The sequence below is a fragment of the Lactuca serriola genome, chromosome 1, assembly GCF_051521515.1.
Source record: "Lactuca serriola cultivar US96UC23 chromosome 1, Lser_US96UC23_V15, whole genome shotgun sequence".
Lineage (NCBI taxonomy): Eukaryota > Viridiplantae > Streptophyta > Magnoliopsida > Asterales > Asteraceae > Lactuca > Lactuca serriola.
Window position 1 is genome coordinate 185372934 of NC_136408.1, and position 17787 is coordinate 185390720.

At 34.9% G+C, this 17787-nt stretch overlaps 1 protein-coding gene across 1 annotated transcript; it reads right to left on the minus strand.

Annotated features, from left to right (window-relative positions):
* Window positions 1-10773: 10773 nt before the first annotated feature.
* Window positions 10774-14575, minus strand: LOC145064565 (uncharacterized). Its single transcript, XM_079011989.1, has 2 exons — window positions 11378-14575; window positions 10774-10806 (listed from the first exon to the last, which is right to left on the minus strand). The coding sequence occupies exons 1-2, from the start codon at window positions 14573-14575 to the stop codon at window positions 10774-10776; spliced, it is 3231 nt and encodes a 1076-aa protein (XP_078868115.1).
* Between the last annotated feature and the right edge of the window lie 3212 nt (window positions 14576-17787).

Below are 17787 nucleotides of genomic sequence, written 5' to 3' on the forward strand. Positions count from 1 at the left end.
ATTAGAAGTCTACGCAATATAAGAAAAGCTTTGATGAGCATTGTTTGATTTATTAGTTCCACGAAGTCTATGCAATTTAGCAAAGCTTTGATGAGCATTATTTCATTCTTGAGTTCCACATTGGAAGTCTATGCAATTTAGCAAAGCATTGATGAGCATTGTTTAATGAATTCCATAATAGAAGTAACCTTTGCAATTTAGCAAAGATTTGATGAGCATTGTTTAATTCTTTAGTTCCACAATAGAAGTGTATGCACTTTAAGCAAAGCTTTGATGAGCGTTGTTTCATTCTTGCTACAATAGAAGTCTATGCAATATAGCAAAGCTTTGATGAGTATTGTTTATCTCTTGAGTTCCACAATAGAAGTCTATGCAATTTAAGCAAAGCTTTGTGTGCATTGTTTAATTTTCGAGTTCCACAATAGAAGTCTACGCAATTTAGCAACGCTTTGATGAGCATTGATTAGATCTTGTGTTCCACAATAGAATTCTATGCAATTTAAGCAAATCATTGATGAGGATTGTTTAAATCTTGAGTTCCACAATAGAAGTATATGTAACTTAGCAAAGCTTTGATGATCATTGTTTAATACTTGAGTTCCATAATAGAAGTCTATGCAATTTACCAAAGCTTTGATAAGCATCGTTTAATTCTTGAGCTCCACAATAGAAGTCTATGCAATTTAAGCAAGTCTTTGATGAACACTGTTTGATTCTTGAGTTCCACAATAGAAGTCTTTGCAATTTAGCAAAGCTTTGACGAGCATTGTTTCATTCTTGGGTTCCACATTAGAGGTCTATGCAATTTAACAAAGCATTGATGAGCATTGTTTAATTGTTGAGCTCAACAATAGAAATGTATACACTTTAAACAAAGCTTTGATGAGGATTGTTTCATTCTTGAGTTCCACATTATAAGTCTATACAATTTAGCAAAGCTTTGATGAGCATAGTTTAATTCTTGGGTTCCACAATAGAAGTAGTCTTCGCAATTTAGCAAAGCTTTGATGACCGTTGTTTAATTCTTGTGTTCCACAATAAAAGTCTGTGCAATTTAAGCAAAGCTTTGATGAGCATTGCTTCATTCTTGAGTTCCACATTAGAAGTCTATGGAATTTAAGAATGTTTTGATGAGCATTGTTTAATTCTAGAGTTGCACAATAGAAGTAGCCTTCGTAATTTAGTATAAGTTTGATGAGCCTTGTTTAATTCTTGAGTTCCATAATAAAAGTCAGTGCAATTATAGAAAAGCTTTGATGAGCATTGTTTCATTCTTGAGTTCCACATTATAAGTCTATGCAATTTAGAAATGCTTTGATGAGCATTGTTTAATTCTAGAGTTGCACAATAGAAGTAGTCTTCGCAATTTAGCAAAGCTTTGATGACCGTTGTTTAATTCTTGTGTTCCCAAATAAAAGTCTGTGCAATTTAAGCAAAGCTTTGATGAGCATTGCTTCATTCTTGAGTTCCACATTAGAAGTCTATGGAATTTAAGAATGTTTTGATGAGCATTGTTTAATTCTAGAGTTGCACAATAGAAGTAGCCTTCGTAATTTAGTATAAGTTTGATGAGCCTTGTTTAATTATTGAGTTCCATAATAAAAGTCAGTGCAATTATAGAAAAGCTTTGATGAGCATTGTTTCATTCTTGAGTTCCACATTATAAGTCTATGCAATTTAGAAATGCTTTGATGAGCATTGTTTAATTCTAGAGTTGCACAATAGAAGTAGCCTTCGTAATTTAGCATAGTTTTGATGAGCATTGGTTAATTCAAGAGTTGCAAATAGAAGTAGCCTTTGTAATTTAGCATAGTTTTGATGAGCATTGCTATATTCTTGAGTTCCACAATAGAAGTGTATCCAATGTAGCAAAGCTATAATGAGCATCGTTTAATTCTTGAGTTCCACATTAGAAGTCTACGCAATATAAGAAAAGCTTTGATGAGCATTGTTTGATTTATTAGTTCCACGAAGTCTATGCAATTTAGCAAAGCTTTGATGAGCATTATTTCATTCTTGAGTTCCACATTGGAAGTCTATGCAATTTAGCAAAGCATTGATGAGCATTGTTTAATGAATTCCATAATAGAAGTAACCTTTGCAATTTAGCAAAGATTTGATGAGCATTGTTTAATTCTTTAGTTCCACAATAGAAGTGTATGCACTTTAAGCAAAGCTTTGATGAGCGTTGTTTCATTCTTGCTACAATAGAAGTCTATGCAATATAGCAAAGCTTTGATGAGTATTGTTTATCTCTTGAGTTCCACAATAGAAGTCTATGCAATTTAAGCAAAGCTTTGTGTGCATTGTTTAATTTTCGAGTTCCACAATAGAAGTCTACGCAATTTAGCAACGCTTTGATGAGCATTGATTAGATCTTGTGTTCCACAATAGAATTCTATGCAATTTAAGCAAATCATTGATGAGGATTGTTTAAATCTTGAGTTCCACAATAGAAGTATATGTAACTTAGCAAAGCTTTGATGATCATTGTTTAATACTTGAGTTCCATAATAGAAGTCTATGCAATTTACCAAAGCTTTGATAAGCATCGTTTAATTCTTGAGCTCCACAATAGAAGTCTATGCAATTTAAGCAAGTCTTTGATGAACACTGTTTGATTCTTGAGTTCCACAATAGAAGTCTTTGCAATTTAGCAAAGCTTTGACGAGCATTGTTTCATTCTTGGGTTCCACATTAGAGGTCTATGCAATTTAACAAAGCATTGATGAGCATTGTTTAATTGTTGAGCTCAACAATAGAAATGTATACACTTTAAACAAAGCTTTGATGAGGATTGTTTCATTCTTGAGTTCCACATTATAAGTCTATACAATTTAGCAAAGCTTTGATGAGCATAGTTTAATTCTTGGGTTCCACAATAGAAGTAGTCTTCGCAATTTAGCAAAGCTTTGATGACCGTTGTTTAATTCTTGTGTTCCACAATAAAAGTCTGTGCAATTTAAGCAAAGCTTTGATGAGCATTGCTTCATTCTTGAGTTCCACATTAGAAGTCTATGGAATTTAAGAATGTTTTGATGAGCATTGTTTAATTCTAGAGTTGCACAATAGAAGTAGCCTTCGTAATTTAGTATAAGTTTGATGAGCCTTGTTTAATTCTTGAGTTCCATAATAAAAGTCAGTGCAATTATAGAAAAGCTTTGATGAGCATTGTTTCATTTTTGAGTTCCACATTATAAGTCTATGCAATTTAGAAATGCTTTGATGAGCATTGTTTAATTCTAGAGTTGCACAATAGAAGTAGTCTTCGCAATTTAGCAAAGCTTTGATGACCGTTGTTTAATTCTTGTGTTCCCAAATAAAAGTCTGTGCAATATAAGCAAAGCTTTGATGAGCATTGCTTCATTCTTGAGTTCCACATTAGAAGTCTATGGAATTTAAGAATGTTTTGATGAGCATTGTTTAATTCTAGAGTTGCACAATAGAAGTAGCCTTCGTAATTTAGTATAAGTTTGATGAGCCTTGTTTAATTATTGAGTTCCATAATAAAAGTCAGTGCAATTATAGAAAAGCTTTGATGAGCATTGTTTCATTCTTGAGTTCCACATTATAAGTCTATGCAATTTAGAAATGCTTTGATGAGCATTGTTTAATTCTAGAGTTGCACAATAGAAGTAGCCTTCGTAATTTAGCATAGTTTTGATGAGCATTGGTTAATTCAAGAGTTGCAAATAGAAGTAGCCTTTGTAATTTAGCATAGTTTTGATGAGCATTGCTATATTCTTGAGTTCCACAATAGAAGTGTATCCAATGTAGCAAAGCTATAATGAGCATCGTTTAATTCTTGAGTTCCACATTAGAAGTCTACGCAATATAAGAAAAGCTTTGATGAGCATTGTTTGATTTATTAGTTCCACGAAGTCTATGCAATTTAGCAAAGCTTTGATGAGCATTATTTCATTCTTGAGTTCCACATTGGAAGTCTATGCAATTTAGCAAAGCATTGATGAGCATTGTTTAATGAATTCCATAATAGAAGTAACCTTTGCAATTTAGCAAAGATTTGATGAGCATTGTTTAATTCTTTAGTTCCACAATAGAAGTGTATGCACTTTAAGCAAAGCTTTGATGAGCGTTGTTTCATTCTTGCTACAATAGAAGTCTATGCAATATAGCAAAGCTTTGATGAGTATTGTTTATCTCTTGAGTTCCACAATAGAAGTCTATGCAATTTAAGCAAAGCTTTGTGTGCATTGTTTAATTTTCGAGTTCCACAATAGAAGTCTACGCAATTTAGCAACGCTTTGATGAGCATTGATTAGATCTTGTGTTCCACAATAGAATTCTATGCAATTTAAGCAAATCATTGATGAGGATTGTTTAAATCTTGAGTTCCACAATAGAAGTATATGTAACTTAGCAAAGCTTTGATGATCATTGTTTAATACTTGAGTTCCATAATAGAAGTCTATGCAATTTACCAAAGCTTTGATAAGCATCGTTTAATTCTTGAGCTCCACAATAGAAGTCTATGCAATTTAAGCAAGTCTTTGATGAACACTGTTTGATTCTTGAGTTCCACAATAGAAGTCTTTGCAATTTAGCAAAGCTTTGACGAGCATTGTTTCATTCTTGGGTTCCACATTAGAGGTCTATGCAATTTAACAAAGCATTGATGAGCATTGTTTAATTGTTGAGCTCAACAATAGAAATGTATACACTTTAAACAAAGCTTTGATGAGGATTGTTTCATTCTTGAGTTCCACATTATAAGTCTATACAATTTAGCAAAGCTTTGATGAGCATAGTTTAATTCTTGGGTTCCACAATAGAAGTAGTCTTCGCAATTTAGCAAAGCTTTGATGACCGTTGTTTAATTCTTGTGTTCCACAATAAAAGTCTGTGCAATTTAAGCAAAGCTTTGATGAGCATTGCTTCATTCTTGAGTTCCACATTAGAAGTCTATGGAATTTAAGAATGTTTTGATGAGCATTGTTTAATTCTAGAGTTGCACAATAGAAGTAGCCTTCGTAATTTAGTATAAGTTTGATGAGCCTTGTTTAATTCTTGAGTTCCATAATAAAAGTCAGTGCAATTATAGAAAAGCTTTGATGAGCATTGTTTCATTCTTGAGTTCCACATTATAAGTCTATGCAATTTAGAAATGCTTTGATGAGCATTGTTTAATTCTAGAGTTGCACAATAGAAGTAGCCTTCGTAATTTAGCATAGTTTTGATGAGCATTGGTTAATTCAAGAGTTGCACAATAGAAGTAGCCTTTGTAATTTAGCATAGTTTTGATGAGCATTGCTATATTCTTGAGTTCCACAATAGAAGTGTATCCAATGTAGCAAAGCTATAATGAGCATCGTTTAATTCTTGAGTTCCACATTAGAAGTCTACGCAATATAAGAAAAGCTTTGATGAGCATTGTTTGATTTATTAGTTCCACGAAGTCTATGCAATTTAGCAAAGCTTTGATGAGCATTATTTCATTCTTGAGTTCCACATTGGAAGTCTATGCAATTTAGCAAAGCATTGATGAGCATTGTTTAATGAATTCCATAATAGAAGTAACCTTTGCAATTTAGCAAAGATTTGATGAGCATTGTTTAATTCTTTAGTTCCACAATAGAAGTGTATGCACTTTAAGCAAAGCTTTGATGAGCGTTGTTTCATTCTTGCTACAATAGAAGTCTATGCAATATAGCAAAGCTTTGATGAGTATTGTTTATCTCTTGAGTTCCACAATAGAAGTCTATGCAATTTAAGCAAAGCTTTGTGTGCATTGTTTAATTTTCGAGTTCCACAATAGAAGTCTACGCAATTTAGCAACGCTTTGATGAGCATTGTTTAGATCTTGTGTTCCACAATAGAATTCTATGCAATTTAAGCAAATCATTGATGAGGATTGTTTAAATATTGAGTTCCACAATAGAAGTATATGTAACTTAGCAAAGCTTTGATGATCATTGTTTAATACTTGAGTTCCATAATAGAAGTCTATGCAATTTACCAAAGCTTTGATAAGCATCGTTTAATTCTTGAGCTCCACAACAGAAGTCTATGCAATTTAAGCAAGTCTTTGATGAACACTGTTTGATTCTTGAGTTCCACAATAGAAGTCTTTGCAATTTAGCAAAGCTTTGACGAGCATTGTTTCATTCTTGGGTTCCACATTAGAGGTCTATGCAATTTAACAAAGCATTGATGAGCATTGTTTAATTGTTGAGCTCAACAATAGAAATGTATACACGTTAAACAAAGCTTTGATGAGGATTGTTTCATTCTTGAGTTCCACATTATAAGTCTATGCAATTTAGCAAAGCTTTGATGAGCATAGTTTAATTCTTGGGTTCCACAATAGAAGTAGTCTTCGCAATTTAGCAAAGCTTTGATGATCGTTGTTTAATTCTTGTGTTCCCAAATAAAAGTCTGTGCAATTTAAGCAAAGCTTTGACGAGCATTGCTTCATTCTTGAGTTCCACATTAGAAGTCTATGGAATTTAAGAATGTTTTGATGAGCATTGTTTAATTCTAGAGTTGCACAATAGAAGTAGCCTTCGTAATTTAGTATAAGTTTGATGAGCCTTGTTTAATTCTTGAGTTCCATAATAAAAGTCAGTGCAATTATAGAAAAGCTTTGATGAGCATTGTTTCATTCTTGAGTTCCACATTATAAGTCTATGCAATTTAGAAATGCTTTGATGAGCATTGTTTAATTCTAGAGTTGCACAATAGAAGTAGCCTTCGTAATTTAGCATAGTTTTGATGAGCATTGGTTAATTCAAGAGTTGCACAATAGAAGTAGCCTTTGTAATTTAGCATAGTTTTGATGAGCATTGCTATATTCTTGAGTTCCACAATAGAAGTGTATCCAATGTAGCAAAGCTATAATGAGCATCGTTTAATTCTTGAGTTCCACATTAGAAGTCTACGCAATATAAGAAAAGCTTTCATGAGCATTGTTTGATTTATTAGTTCCACGAAGTCTATGCAATTTAGCAAAGCTTTGATGAGCATTATTTCATTCTTGAGTTCCACATTGGAAGTCTATGCAATTTAGCAAAGCATTGATGAGCATTGTTTAATGAATTCCATAATAGAAGTAACCTTTGCAATTTAGCAAAGATTTGATGAGCATTGTTTAATTCTTTAGTTCCACAATAGAAGTGTATGCACTTTAAGCAAAGCTTTGATGAGCGTTGTTTCATTCTTGCTACAATAGAAGTCTATGCAATATAGCAAAGCTTTGATGAGTATTGTTTATCTCTTGAGTTCCACAATAGAAGTCTATGCAATTTAAGCAAAGCTTTGTGTGCATTGTTTAATTTTCGAGTTCCACAATAGAAGTCTACGCAATTTAGCAACGCTTTGATGAGCATTGTTTAGATCTTGTGTTCCACAATAGAATTCTATGCAATTTAAGCAAATCATTGATGAGGATTGTTTAAATATTGAGTTCCACAATAGAAGTATATGTAACTTAGCAAAGCTTTGATGATCATTGTTTAATACTTGAGTTCCATAATAGAAGTCTATGCAATTTACCAAAGCTTTGATAAGCATCGTTTAATTCTTGAGCTCCACAACAGAAGTCTATGCAATTTAAGCAAGTCTTTGATGAACACTGTTTGATTCTTGAGTTCCACAATAGAAGTCTTTGCAATTTAGCAAAGCTTTGACGAGCATTGTTTCATTCTTGGGTTCCACATTAGAGGTCTATGCAATTTAACAAAGCATTGATGAGCATTGTTTAATTGTTGAGCTCAACAATAGAAATGTATACACGTTAAACAAAGCTTTGATGAGGATTGTTTCATTCTTGAGTTCCACATTATAAGTCTATGCAATTTAGCAAAGCTTTGATGAGCATAGTTTAATTCTTGGGTTCCACAATAGAAGTAGTCTTCGCAATTTAGCAAAGCTTTGATGATCGTTGTTTAATTCTTGTGTTCCCAAATAAAAGTCTGTGCAATTTAAGCAAAGCTTTGACGAGCATTGCTTCATTCTTGAGTTCCACATTAGAAGTCTATGGAATTTAAGAATGGTTTGATGAGCATTGTTTAATTCTAGAGTTGCACAATAGAAGTAGCCTTCGTAGTTTAGTATAAGTTTGATGAGCCTTGTTTAATTCTTGAGTTCCATAATAAAAGTCAGTGCAATTATAGAAAAGCTTTGATGAGCATTGTTTCATTCTTGAGTTCCACATTATAAGTCTATGCAATTTAGAAATGCTTTGATGAGCATTGTTTAATTCTAGAGTTGCACAATAGAAGTAGCCTTCGTAATTTAGCATAGTTTTGATGAGCATTGGTTAATTCAAGAGTTGCACAATAGAAGTAGCCTTTGTAATTTAGCATAGTTTTGATGAGCATTGCTATATTCTTGAGTTCCACAATAGAAGTGTATCCAATGTAGCAAAGCTATAATGAGCATCGTTTAATTCTTGAGTTCCACATTAGAAGTCTACGCAATATAAGAAAAGCTTTGATGAGCATTGTTTGATTTATTAGTTCCACGAAGTCTATGCAATTTAGCAAAGCTTTGATGAGCATTATTTCATTCTTGAGTTCCACATTGGAAGTCTATGCAATTTAGCAAAGCATTGATGAGCATTGTTTAATGAATTCCATAATAGAAGTAACCTTTGCAATTTAGCAAAGATTTGATGAGCATTGTTTAATTCTTTAGTTCCACAATAGAAGTGTATGCACTTTAAGCAAAGCTTTGATGAGCGTTGTTTCATTCTTGCTACAATAGAAGTCTATGCAATATAGCAAAGCTTTGATGAGTATTGTTTATCTCTTGAGTTCCACAATAGAAGTCTATGCAATTTAAGCAAAGCTTTGTGTGCATTGTTTAATTTTCGAGTTCCACAATAGAAGTCTACGCAATTTAGCAACGCTTTGATGAGCATTGATTAGATCTTGTGTTCCACAATAGAATTCTATGCAATTTAAGCAAATCATTGATGAGGATTGTTTAAATCTTGAGTTCCACAATAGAAGTATATGTAACTTAGCAAAGCTTTGATGATCATTGTTTAATACTTGAGTTCCATAATAGAAGTCTATGCAATTTACCAAAGCTTTGATAAGCATCGTTTAATTCTTGAGCTCCACAATAGAAGTCTATGCAATTTAAGCAAGTCTTTGATGAACACTGTTTGATTCTTGAGTTCCACAATAGAAGTCTTTGCAATTTAGCAAAGCTTTGACGAGCATTGTTTCATTCTTGGGTTCCACATTAGAGGTCTATGCAATTTAACAAAGCATTGATGAGCATTGTTTAATTGTTGAGCTCAACAATAGAAATGTATACACTTTAAACAAAGCTTTGATGAGGATTGTTTCATTCTTGAGTTCCACATTATAAGTCTATGCAATTTAGCAAAGCTTTGATGAGCATAGTTTAATTCTTGGGTTCCACAATAGAAGTAGTCTTCGCAATTTAGCAAAGCTTTGATGACCGTTGTTTAATTCTTGTGTTCCACAATAAAAGTCTGTGCAATTTAAGCAAAGCTTTGATGAGCATTGCTTCATTCTTGAGTTCCACATTAGAAGTCTATGGAATTTAAGAATGTTTTGATGAGCATTGTTTAATTCTAGAGTTGCACAATAGAAGTAGCCTTCGTAATTTAGTATAAGTTTGATGAGCCTTGTGATGCGTGTATGGGCTTGATTTGGTGAGTAGGGTGGTGTTTAGGTAAATTAAGAGAGAATAGTAACCACGAATGATATGTGAATGGAAAGAATTGGATAGATTAGTAACAACTCAAGACCTATTAAGTTGTATACCGGTGAAAACAATCCAAGACCTATTGGATTGAGTTCGTATCAAGTCAAGAACACGTCCTAACAAGATAATTCGTGAATTATAACAATAATTCCAATTGAACAAAGGCTTTTTTTCTTAAAAATTCGTCTATTACTTTTTCCATGCATAATTTGGCTTTATATGAAGCCTTTATTACAAATTTGGTGGTTACAAGCCAACCAACCAATTATTCATTAAAACTAGTAAATAGAAATTAAGGTAACTCTTGAAAGAACACAAAAAAAACGTCCATGAGACTTGTGAATGAAAAAAAAACGGCTATGCTTCATTAAGGAGCCATAAGAAGCATTAAGGAGTCATCATAAGCATTAAAGTGTAACCCTAATCCACCAAAGAGTGTCAAAAACGGCTAGGAGGCTTTATGAAGCAAATAGTAACGTTTTTAGCACTTATGAAGCCTTAAAAATGTTGCCCTAGTCTTCATGCAACCCTAATTCAATTTGTGGGTTACCATGCACAACCCAACCATTGAGCCCAAACCACCTTCTAGCCCACTAGTAATCACTAATCCATCACATTTTGGGCTTTCATGATCCATGCATGGATCATCCCCTCCCCCTTTGAAAGGAATTGACCTCAATTCATCAAGTCCATCATCATCAAGATAAGGTGAAAGATCTCCCACATTAAAGGTAGCATGCACTCCATGGTCTCCTCCCAAATCTACCTTATAAGCATTATCATTGACACGTGACACCACTATGTAAGGACCTTCAGCTCTTGGCATCAACTTGTTTTTCCTTTTGTTAGGAAAACGTTCTTTCCTCATATACACCCACACCAAGTCACCATCTTGAAAGACACGTGGTTTCCTATGCTTGTTGGACTTCTGTTTGTACAACTCATTCACGGCTTCAATCTTCTCACGAACTTGTTGGTGTAGTTTCATCATAGCCTTCAACTTGTCATTAGCATCCTTGTGAACCAATTCATCCTTTGGCAATGGAATCAAATCCAAAGGCATGTAAGGATTCACACCATACACCACCTCAAAAGGAGAGTGACCTGTAGCATAAGTAGGAGAACGATTATAGGCAAATTCAGCATGTGCAAGTTTGATGTCCCAATCTTTTTGAGTTTTGCTAACCAACCCTCTCAACAAAGCACCCAAAGTTCTATTAGTCACCTCCGTTTGCCCATCCGTTTGTGGATGATGGGATGTACTAAAAAGTAACTTAGTACCGACTTTCCTCCACAAAGTGTTCCAAAAGTAACTTAGAAACTTGGAATCCCTATCAGAAACAATTGTTTTAGGAATACCATGCAAACGAACCACCTCTTTAAAGTACAAATCAGCCACGTTAGAGGCATCATTTGTTTTATGACATGGCACAAAGTGAGCCATTTTTGAAAACCTATCCACCACCACCATAATGGAATCCTTCCCCCTTTGAGTTCTAGGCAAAGCCATAATGAAATCCATGGACACATCTTCCCAAGGACGAATAGGAACCGGCAAAGGAGTGTAAACACCATGCTTGAAAGTTGTTTTTGCCATATGACATGTAACACACTTGCCCACTATGTTGGTTACATCCCCCAACATCTTCGGCCAAAAGAAATGTTCTTTAAGCACCTGCAAAGTTTTGGTAATGCCAAAATGACCAGCCAAACCACCGCCATGAGCTTCACGAATCAACAACTCCCGTATTGCATGTTTTGGGACACAAAGGCGATTGCCTTTGAATAGAAAGCCATCTTGAATCACAAATTCACCATTAGGACCACCTGCACATTTCAAAAACATATCTCCAAAGTCCATATCAGATTGATAATGGTCCTTTAGAGTTTCAAATCCCAAGAAACGAACATCCAAAGTCACCAACAACGAGTAACGCCTCGAGAGTGCATCAGCCACCACATTGCTTCTACCATCCTTGTATTTGCATGAGAAATGAAAGGATTGCAAGAACTCCACCCACTTTGCATGTCTTGTGCTCAACTTTTGTTGCCCATTGATGTACTTTAAGGATTCATGATCAGAATGCAAAATAAAATGATTTGCACGCAAATAATGACTCCAATGATCTAAAGCACGGACAATAGCATAAAACTCCTTATCATAAGTGCAATAATTCAAACGAGCACCACCCAACTTTTCAGAAAAATAAGCAATAGGACGTTTGGATTGGATCAAAACAGCCCCAATACCAACTCCACTTGCATCACACTCCACTTCAAATGGTTGAGAAAAATCAGGAAGAGCCAAAATAGGAGCATCACACAACAATGCCTTGAGTTTCTCAAATGCCTTTTGAGCTTCTTCTCCCCATGCAAAGACTCCTTTCTTCAAACAACCTGTTATGGGACTTGCAATGGTGCTAAAATCACGAACAAATCTTCTATAGAAAGAAGCAAGACCATGAAATGATCTAACTTCAGAAATATTAGTAGGAATAGGCCATGACTTGATTGCTTCAGTCTTGGATGGGTCCACGGACACGCCATTTCTTGACACCACAAAACCCAAAAATGCCACTTCTTCCACCAAAAACGAACATTTTTCTTGCTTCCCATAGAGTTTTTGAGCTCTAAGCGTCTCGAAAACCTGTTTTAAGTGCACCAAATGATCCTCCAAGCTCTTGCTATATACCAAGATATCATCAAGGTACACAACCACAAACCTGCCCAAAAAAGATTTTAGCACTTCATTCATTAGTCGCATGAAAGTGCTAGGTGCATTAGTTAGACCGAAAGGCATCACGGTCCATTCATACAAGCCATGTTTAGTTTTAAAGGCTGTTTTCCATTCATCCCCTTCACGCATACGAATTTGATGGTAACCACTTCTCAAATCAATTTTTGAGAACACAATAGAACCATGCAACTCGTCCAACAAATCATCAATTCTAGGAATAGGAAATCGGTATTTTATGGTGATGTTATTAACGGCCCTACTATCAACACACATCCTCCAAGAACCATCTTTTTTTGGAACCAACAAAACTGGAACAGCACAAGGACTTAGGCTTTCACGAACATAACCCATTTTCATGAGTTCATCAATTTGTTTTTGCAACTCTTTTGTCACCTCCGGATTACATCTATAGGCGGCTTTATTGGGCAAAGGAGCACCCGGAATAAGGTCAATTTGGTGTTCGATACCACGGATTGGAGGCAAACCCGGTGGTAATTCGCTTGGAAACACATCTTGAAACTCCAAAAGCAAATCAGCAATAGCGTTTTCTCCATGCACCATCTTCTCCACCTTTGCATGCTCTTTGGCCACAAGCATGTAGATAACATCACCTTTGTCAAGAACTTGCTCCACCTCCCTTTCACTAGCAAACATAGAAAGATTAGGTTTTTTTACTTGTTTAGAATTCATGGACCTTATGGCCGTTGGGGACATGGGTTTTAACACAATTTTTTTATTATTGTGTTTCAACTCATATTCATTGCTCCTCCCTCTATGTAACACGTCCCTATCAAATTGCCAAGGACGCCCCAACAAAATATGACATGCATCCATAGGAATAACATCACACAACACTTCATCTTCATAAGACCCCATGGTTAGACCAACTCTAACCTGTTTTGTCACCTTTATTTTGCTTCCATCATCCAACCAATGAAGAACATATGGTTTTGGGTGGTTTGTAGTAGACAAACCCAATTTGATCACCATTTCATTAGAAGCAACATTAGTACAACTTCCACCATCAATAATCAAACTACACCACTTGTTTCTAACCAAACATTTGGTGTGAAACAATTGGTCTCGTTGATCCATATCAGCCACGGTTTGAACCCCTTGAGTTTTAAGGGTTCTAAGCACCAAAACTGTATCATACACCGGTGCTTCATACTCTACCTCCTCCTCTTCTTCCTCTTCTTGTTGTGTATCATAAAAAATACCCGCCAACCTCTCTTCTTCCTCCAACTCTTCACGACATTCAATGGCCTCCCTTAAAGTCACCACCCTTTTGTTTGGACAAGCATTTTGGTAATGACCAAAACCTTGACACTTGAAACATCTAATTTTCGCCAAACTAGTTTCTTTGGTACCACTAGTAAGTTTAGGAGCAACGGGAACACTACTAGAACCAGAAGGAGTAGAAACAGAATTTTGTCTATTGCTAGACTCGGGCTTGGACCATGACTTTGACTTGGGATTTTCGAGACTTGAACTTGAACTCCCACCATAACGTGCTTTGGCCTGCCCCTCCAACTTCAAACACAAACCACAAAGAGTTCCAAAATCAGCATAAGGATATAACTCCACAACATTGGCAATGTTGTAGTTCAACCCTTTTAGAAAACGAGTCATTTTTTGTTCTTCAATTTCTTCAATATCCCCCATCAAGGACAACTTCTCAAATTCATCAATGTATTCTCCAACACTCATTTTTCCTTGCCTCAAATCAGCAATCTTCTTGTAAGTGGCAATTCTATGAGTAGAAGGAACATATCTCTTTCTTAGCTTTCGTTTTAGAGAAAGCCAAGAACAAATTTTTTCTTTGCCTTCACGGGTTCTCTTGGCCTTAAGCCCTTCAAACCACAATGAAGCACCACCACTTAGCTTGAGAATGGCATACTTGCAGCTTTTTTCATCATCCACTTCTTTGAACTCGAACATTCTTTCAATCTTCCTTTCCCACTCCAAGTAGCGTTCAGGATCAGTTCCACCAACAAATTCAGGCAATTCAGACACCTTGAATTCTTCCACAACCCTATGTTCACCACGGCGGGGTTGCCTTCGATTTCCACCTTCTTGGATGTTTCTTAATGCTTCACGAAGATTTTGTAGGAACTCCGGATCATCAAAATCCATTATGCGCTCTGATACCACTTATGATGCGTGTATGGGCTTGATTTGGTGAGTAGGGTGGTGTTTAGGTAAATTAAGAGAGAATAGTAACCACGAATGATATGTGAATGGAAAGAATTGGATAGATTAGTAACAACTCAAGACCTATTAAGTTGTATACCGGTGAAAACAATCCAAGACCTATTGGATTGAGTTCGTATCAAGTCAAGAACACGTCCTAACAAGATAATTCGTGAATTATAACAATAATTCCAATTGAACAAAGGCTTTTTTTCTTAAAAATTCGTCTATTACTTTTTCCATGCATAATTTGGCTTTATATGAAGCCTTTATTACAAATTTGGTGGTTACAAGCCAACCAACCAATTATTCATTAAAACTAGTAAATAGAAATTAAGGTAACTCTTGAAAGAACACAAAAAAAACGTCCATGAGACTTGTGAATGAAAAAAAAACGGCTATGCTTCATTAAGGAGCCATAAGAAGCATTAAGGAGTCATCATAAGCATTAAAGTGTAACCCTAATCCACCAAAGAGTGTCAAAAACGGCTAGGAGGCTTTATGAAGCAAATAGTAACGTTTTTAGCACTTATGAAGCCTTAAAAATGTTGCCCTAGTCTTCACGCAACCCTAATTCAATTTGTGGGTTACCATGCACAACCCAACCATTGAGCCCAAACCACCTTCTAGCCCACTAGTAATCACTAATCCATCACATTTTGGGCTTTCATGATCCATGCATGGATCACCTTGTTTAATTCTTGAGTTCCATAATAAAAGTCAGTGCAATTACAGAAAAGCTTTGATGAGCATTGTTTCATTCTTGAGTTCCACATTATAAGTCTATGCAATTTAGAAATGCTTTGATGAGCATTGTTTAATTCTAGAGTTGCACAATAGAAGTAGCCTTCGTAATTTAGCATAGTTTTGATGAGCATTGGTTAATTCAAGAGTTGCACAATAGAAGTAGCCTTTGTAATTTAGCATAGTTTTGATGAGCATTGCTATATTCTTGAGTTCCACAATAGAAGTGTATCCAATGTAGCAAAGCTATAATGAGCATCGTTTAATTCTTGAGTTCCACATTAGAAGTCTACGCAATATAAGAAAAGCTTTGATGAGCATTGTTTGATTTATTAGTTCCACGAAGTCTATGCAATTTAGCAAAGCTTTGATGAGCATTATTTCATTCTTGAGTTCCACATTGGAAGTCTATGCAATTTAGCAAAGCATTGATGAGCATTGTTTAATGAATTCCATAATAGAAGTAACCTTTGCAATTTAGCAAAGATTTGATGAGCATTGTTTAATTCTTTAGTTCCACAATAGAAGTGTATGCACTTTAAGCAAAGCTTTGATGAGCGTTGTTTCATTCGTGCTACAATAGAAGTCTATGAAATATAGCAAAGCTTTGATGAGTATTGTTTATCTCTTGAGTTCCACAATAGAAGTCTATGCAATTTAAGCAAAGCTTTGTGTGCATTGTTTAATTTTCGAGTTCCACAATAGAAGTCTACGCAATTTAGCAACGCTTTGATGAGCATTGTTTAGATCTTGTGTTCCACAATAGAATTCTATGCAATTTAAGCAAATCATTGATGAGGATTGTTTAAATCTTGAGTTCCACAATAGAAGTATATGTAACTTAGCAAAGCTTTGATGATCATTGTTTAATACTTGAGTTCCATAATAGAAGTCTATGCAATTTACCAAAGCTTTGATAAGCATCGTTTAATTCTTGAGCTCCACAATAGAAGTCTATGCAATTTAAGCAAGTCTTTGATGAACACTGTTTGATTCTTGAGTTCCACAATAGAAGTCTTTGCAATTTAGCAAAGCTTTGACGAGCATTGTTTCATTCTTGGGTTCCACATTAGAGGTCTATGCAATTTAACAAAGCATTGATGAGCATTGTTTAATTGTTGAGCTCAACAATAGAAATGTATACACTTTAAACAAAGCTTTGATGAGGATTGTTTCATTCTTGAGTTCCACATTATAAGTCTATGCAATTTAGCAAAGCTTTGATGAGCATAGTTTAATTCTTGGGTTCCACAATAGAAGTAGTCTTCGCAATTTAGCAAAGCTTTGATGACCGTTGTTTAATTCTTGTGTTCCACAATAAAAGTCTGTGCAATTTAAGCAAAGCTTTGATGAGCATTGCTTCATTCTTGAGTTCCACATTAGAAGTCTATGGAATTTAAGAATGTTTTGATGAGCATTGTTTAATTCTAGAGTTGCACAATAGAAGTAGCCTTCGTAATTTAGAATAAGTTTGATGAGCCTTGTTTAATTCTTGAGTTCCATAATAAAAGTCAGTGCAATTACAAAAAAGCTTTGATGAGCATTGTTTCATTCTTGAGTTCCACATTATAAGTCTATGCAATTTAGAAATGCTTTGATGAGCATTGTTTAATTCTAGAGTTGCACAATAGAAGTAGCCTTCGTAATTTAGCATAGTTTTGATGAGCATTGGTTAATTCAAGAGTTGCACAATAGAAGTAGCCTTTGTAATTTAGCATAGTTTTGATGAGCATTGCTATATTCTTGAGTTCCACAATAGAAGTGTATCCAATGTAGCAAAGCTATAATGAGCATCGTTTAATTCTTGAGTTCCACATTAGAAGTCTACGCAATATAAGAAAAGCTTTGATGAGCATTGTTTGATTTATTAGTTCCACGAAGTCTATGCAATTTAGCAAAGCTTTGATGAGCATTATTTCATTCTTGAGTTCCACATTGGAAGTCTATGCAATTTAGCAAAGCATTGATGAGCATTGTTTAATGAATTCCATAATAGAAGTAGCCTTTGCAATTTAGCAAAGATTTGATGAGCATTGTTTAATTCTTTAGTTCCACAATAGAAGTGTATGCACTTTAAGCAATGCTTTGATGAGCGTTGTTTCATTCTTGCTACAATAGAAGTCTATGCAATATAGCAAAGCTTTGATGAGTATTGTTTATCTCTTTAGTTCCACAATAGAAGTCTATGCAATTTAAGCAAAGCTTTGTGTGCATTGTTTGATTTTCGAGTTCCACAATAGAAGTCTACGCAATTTAGCAACGCTTTGATGAGCATTGTTTAGATCTTGTGTTCCACAATAGAATTCTATGCAATTTAAGCAAATCATTGATGAGGATTGTTTAAATCTTGAGTTCCACAATAGAAGTATATGTAACTTAGCAAAGCTTTGATGATCATTGTTTAATACTTG

What these genes read in the sequence shown, in the direction of transcription:
- LOC145064565 (XM_079011989.1), bottom strand. Translation starts at nt 14,575, where the DNA reads ATGGATTTTGATGATCCGGAGTTCCTACAAAATCTTCGTGAAGCATTA. An exon ending in GCATTACCAAAACTTTGCAG is followed by an intron (nt 10,807 to 11,377) that starts GTGCTTAAAGAA and finishes CTTATGCTACAG; the next exon opens with GTCACTCTCCTTTTGAGGTG.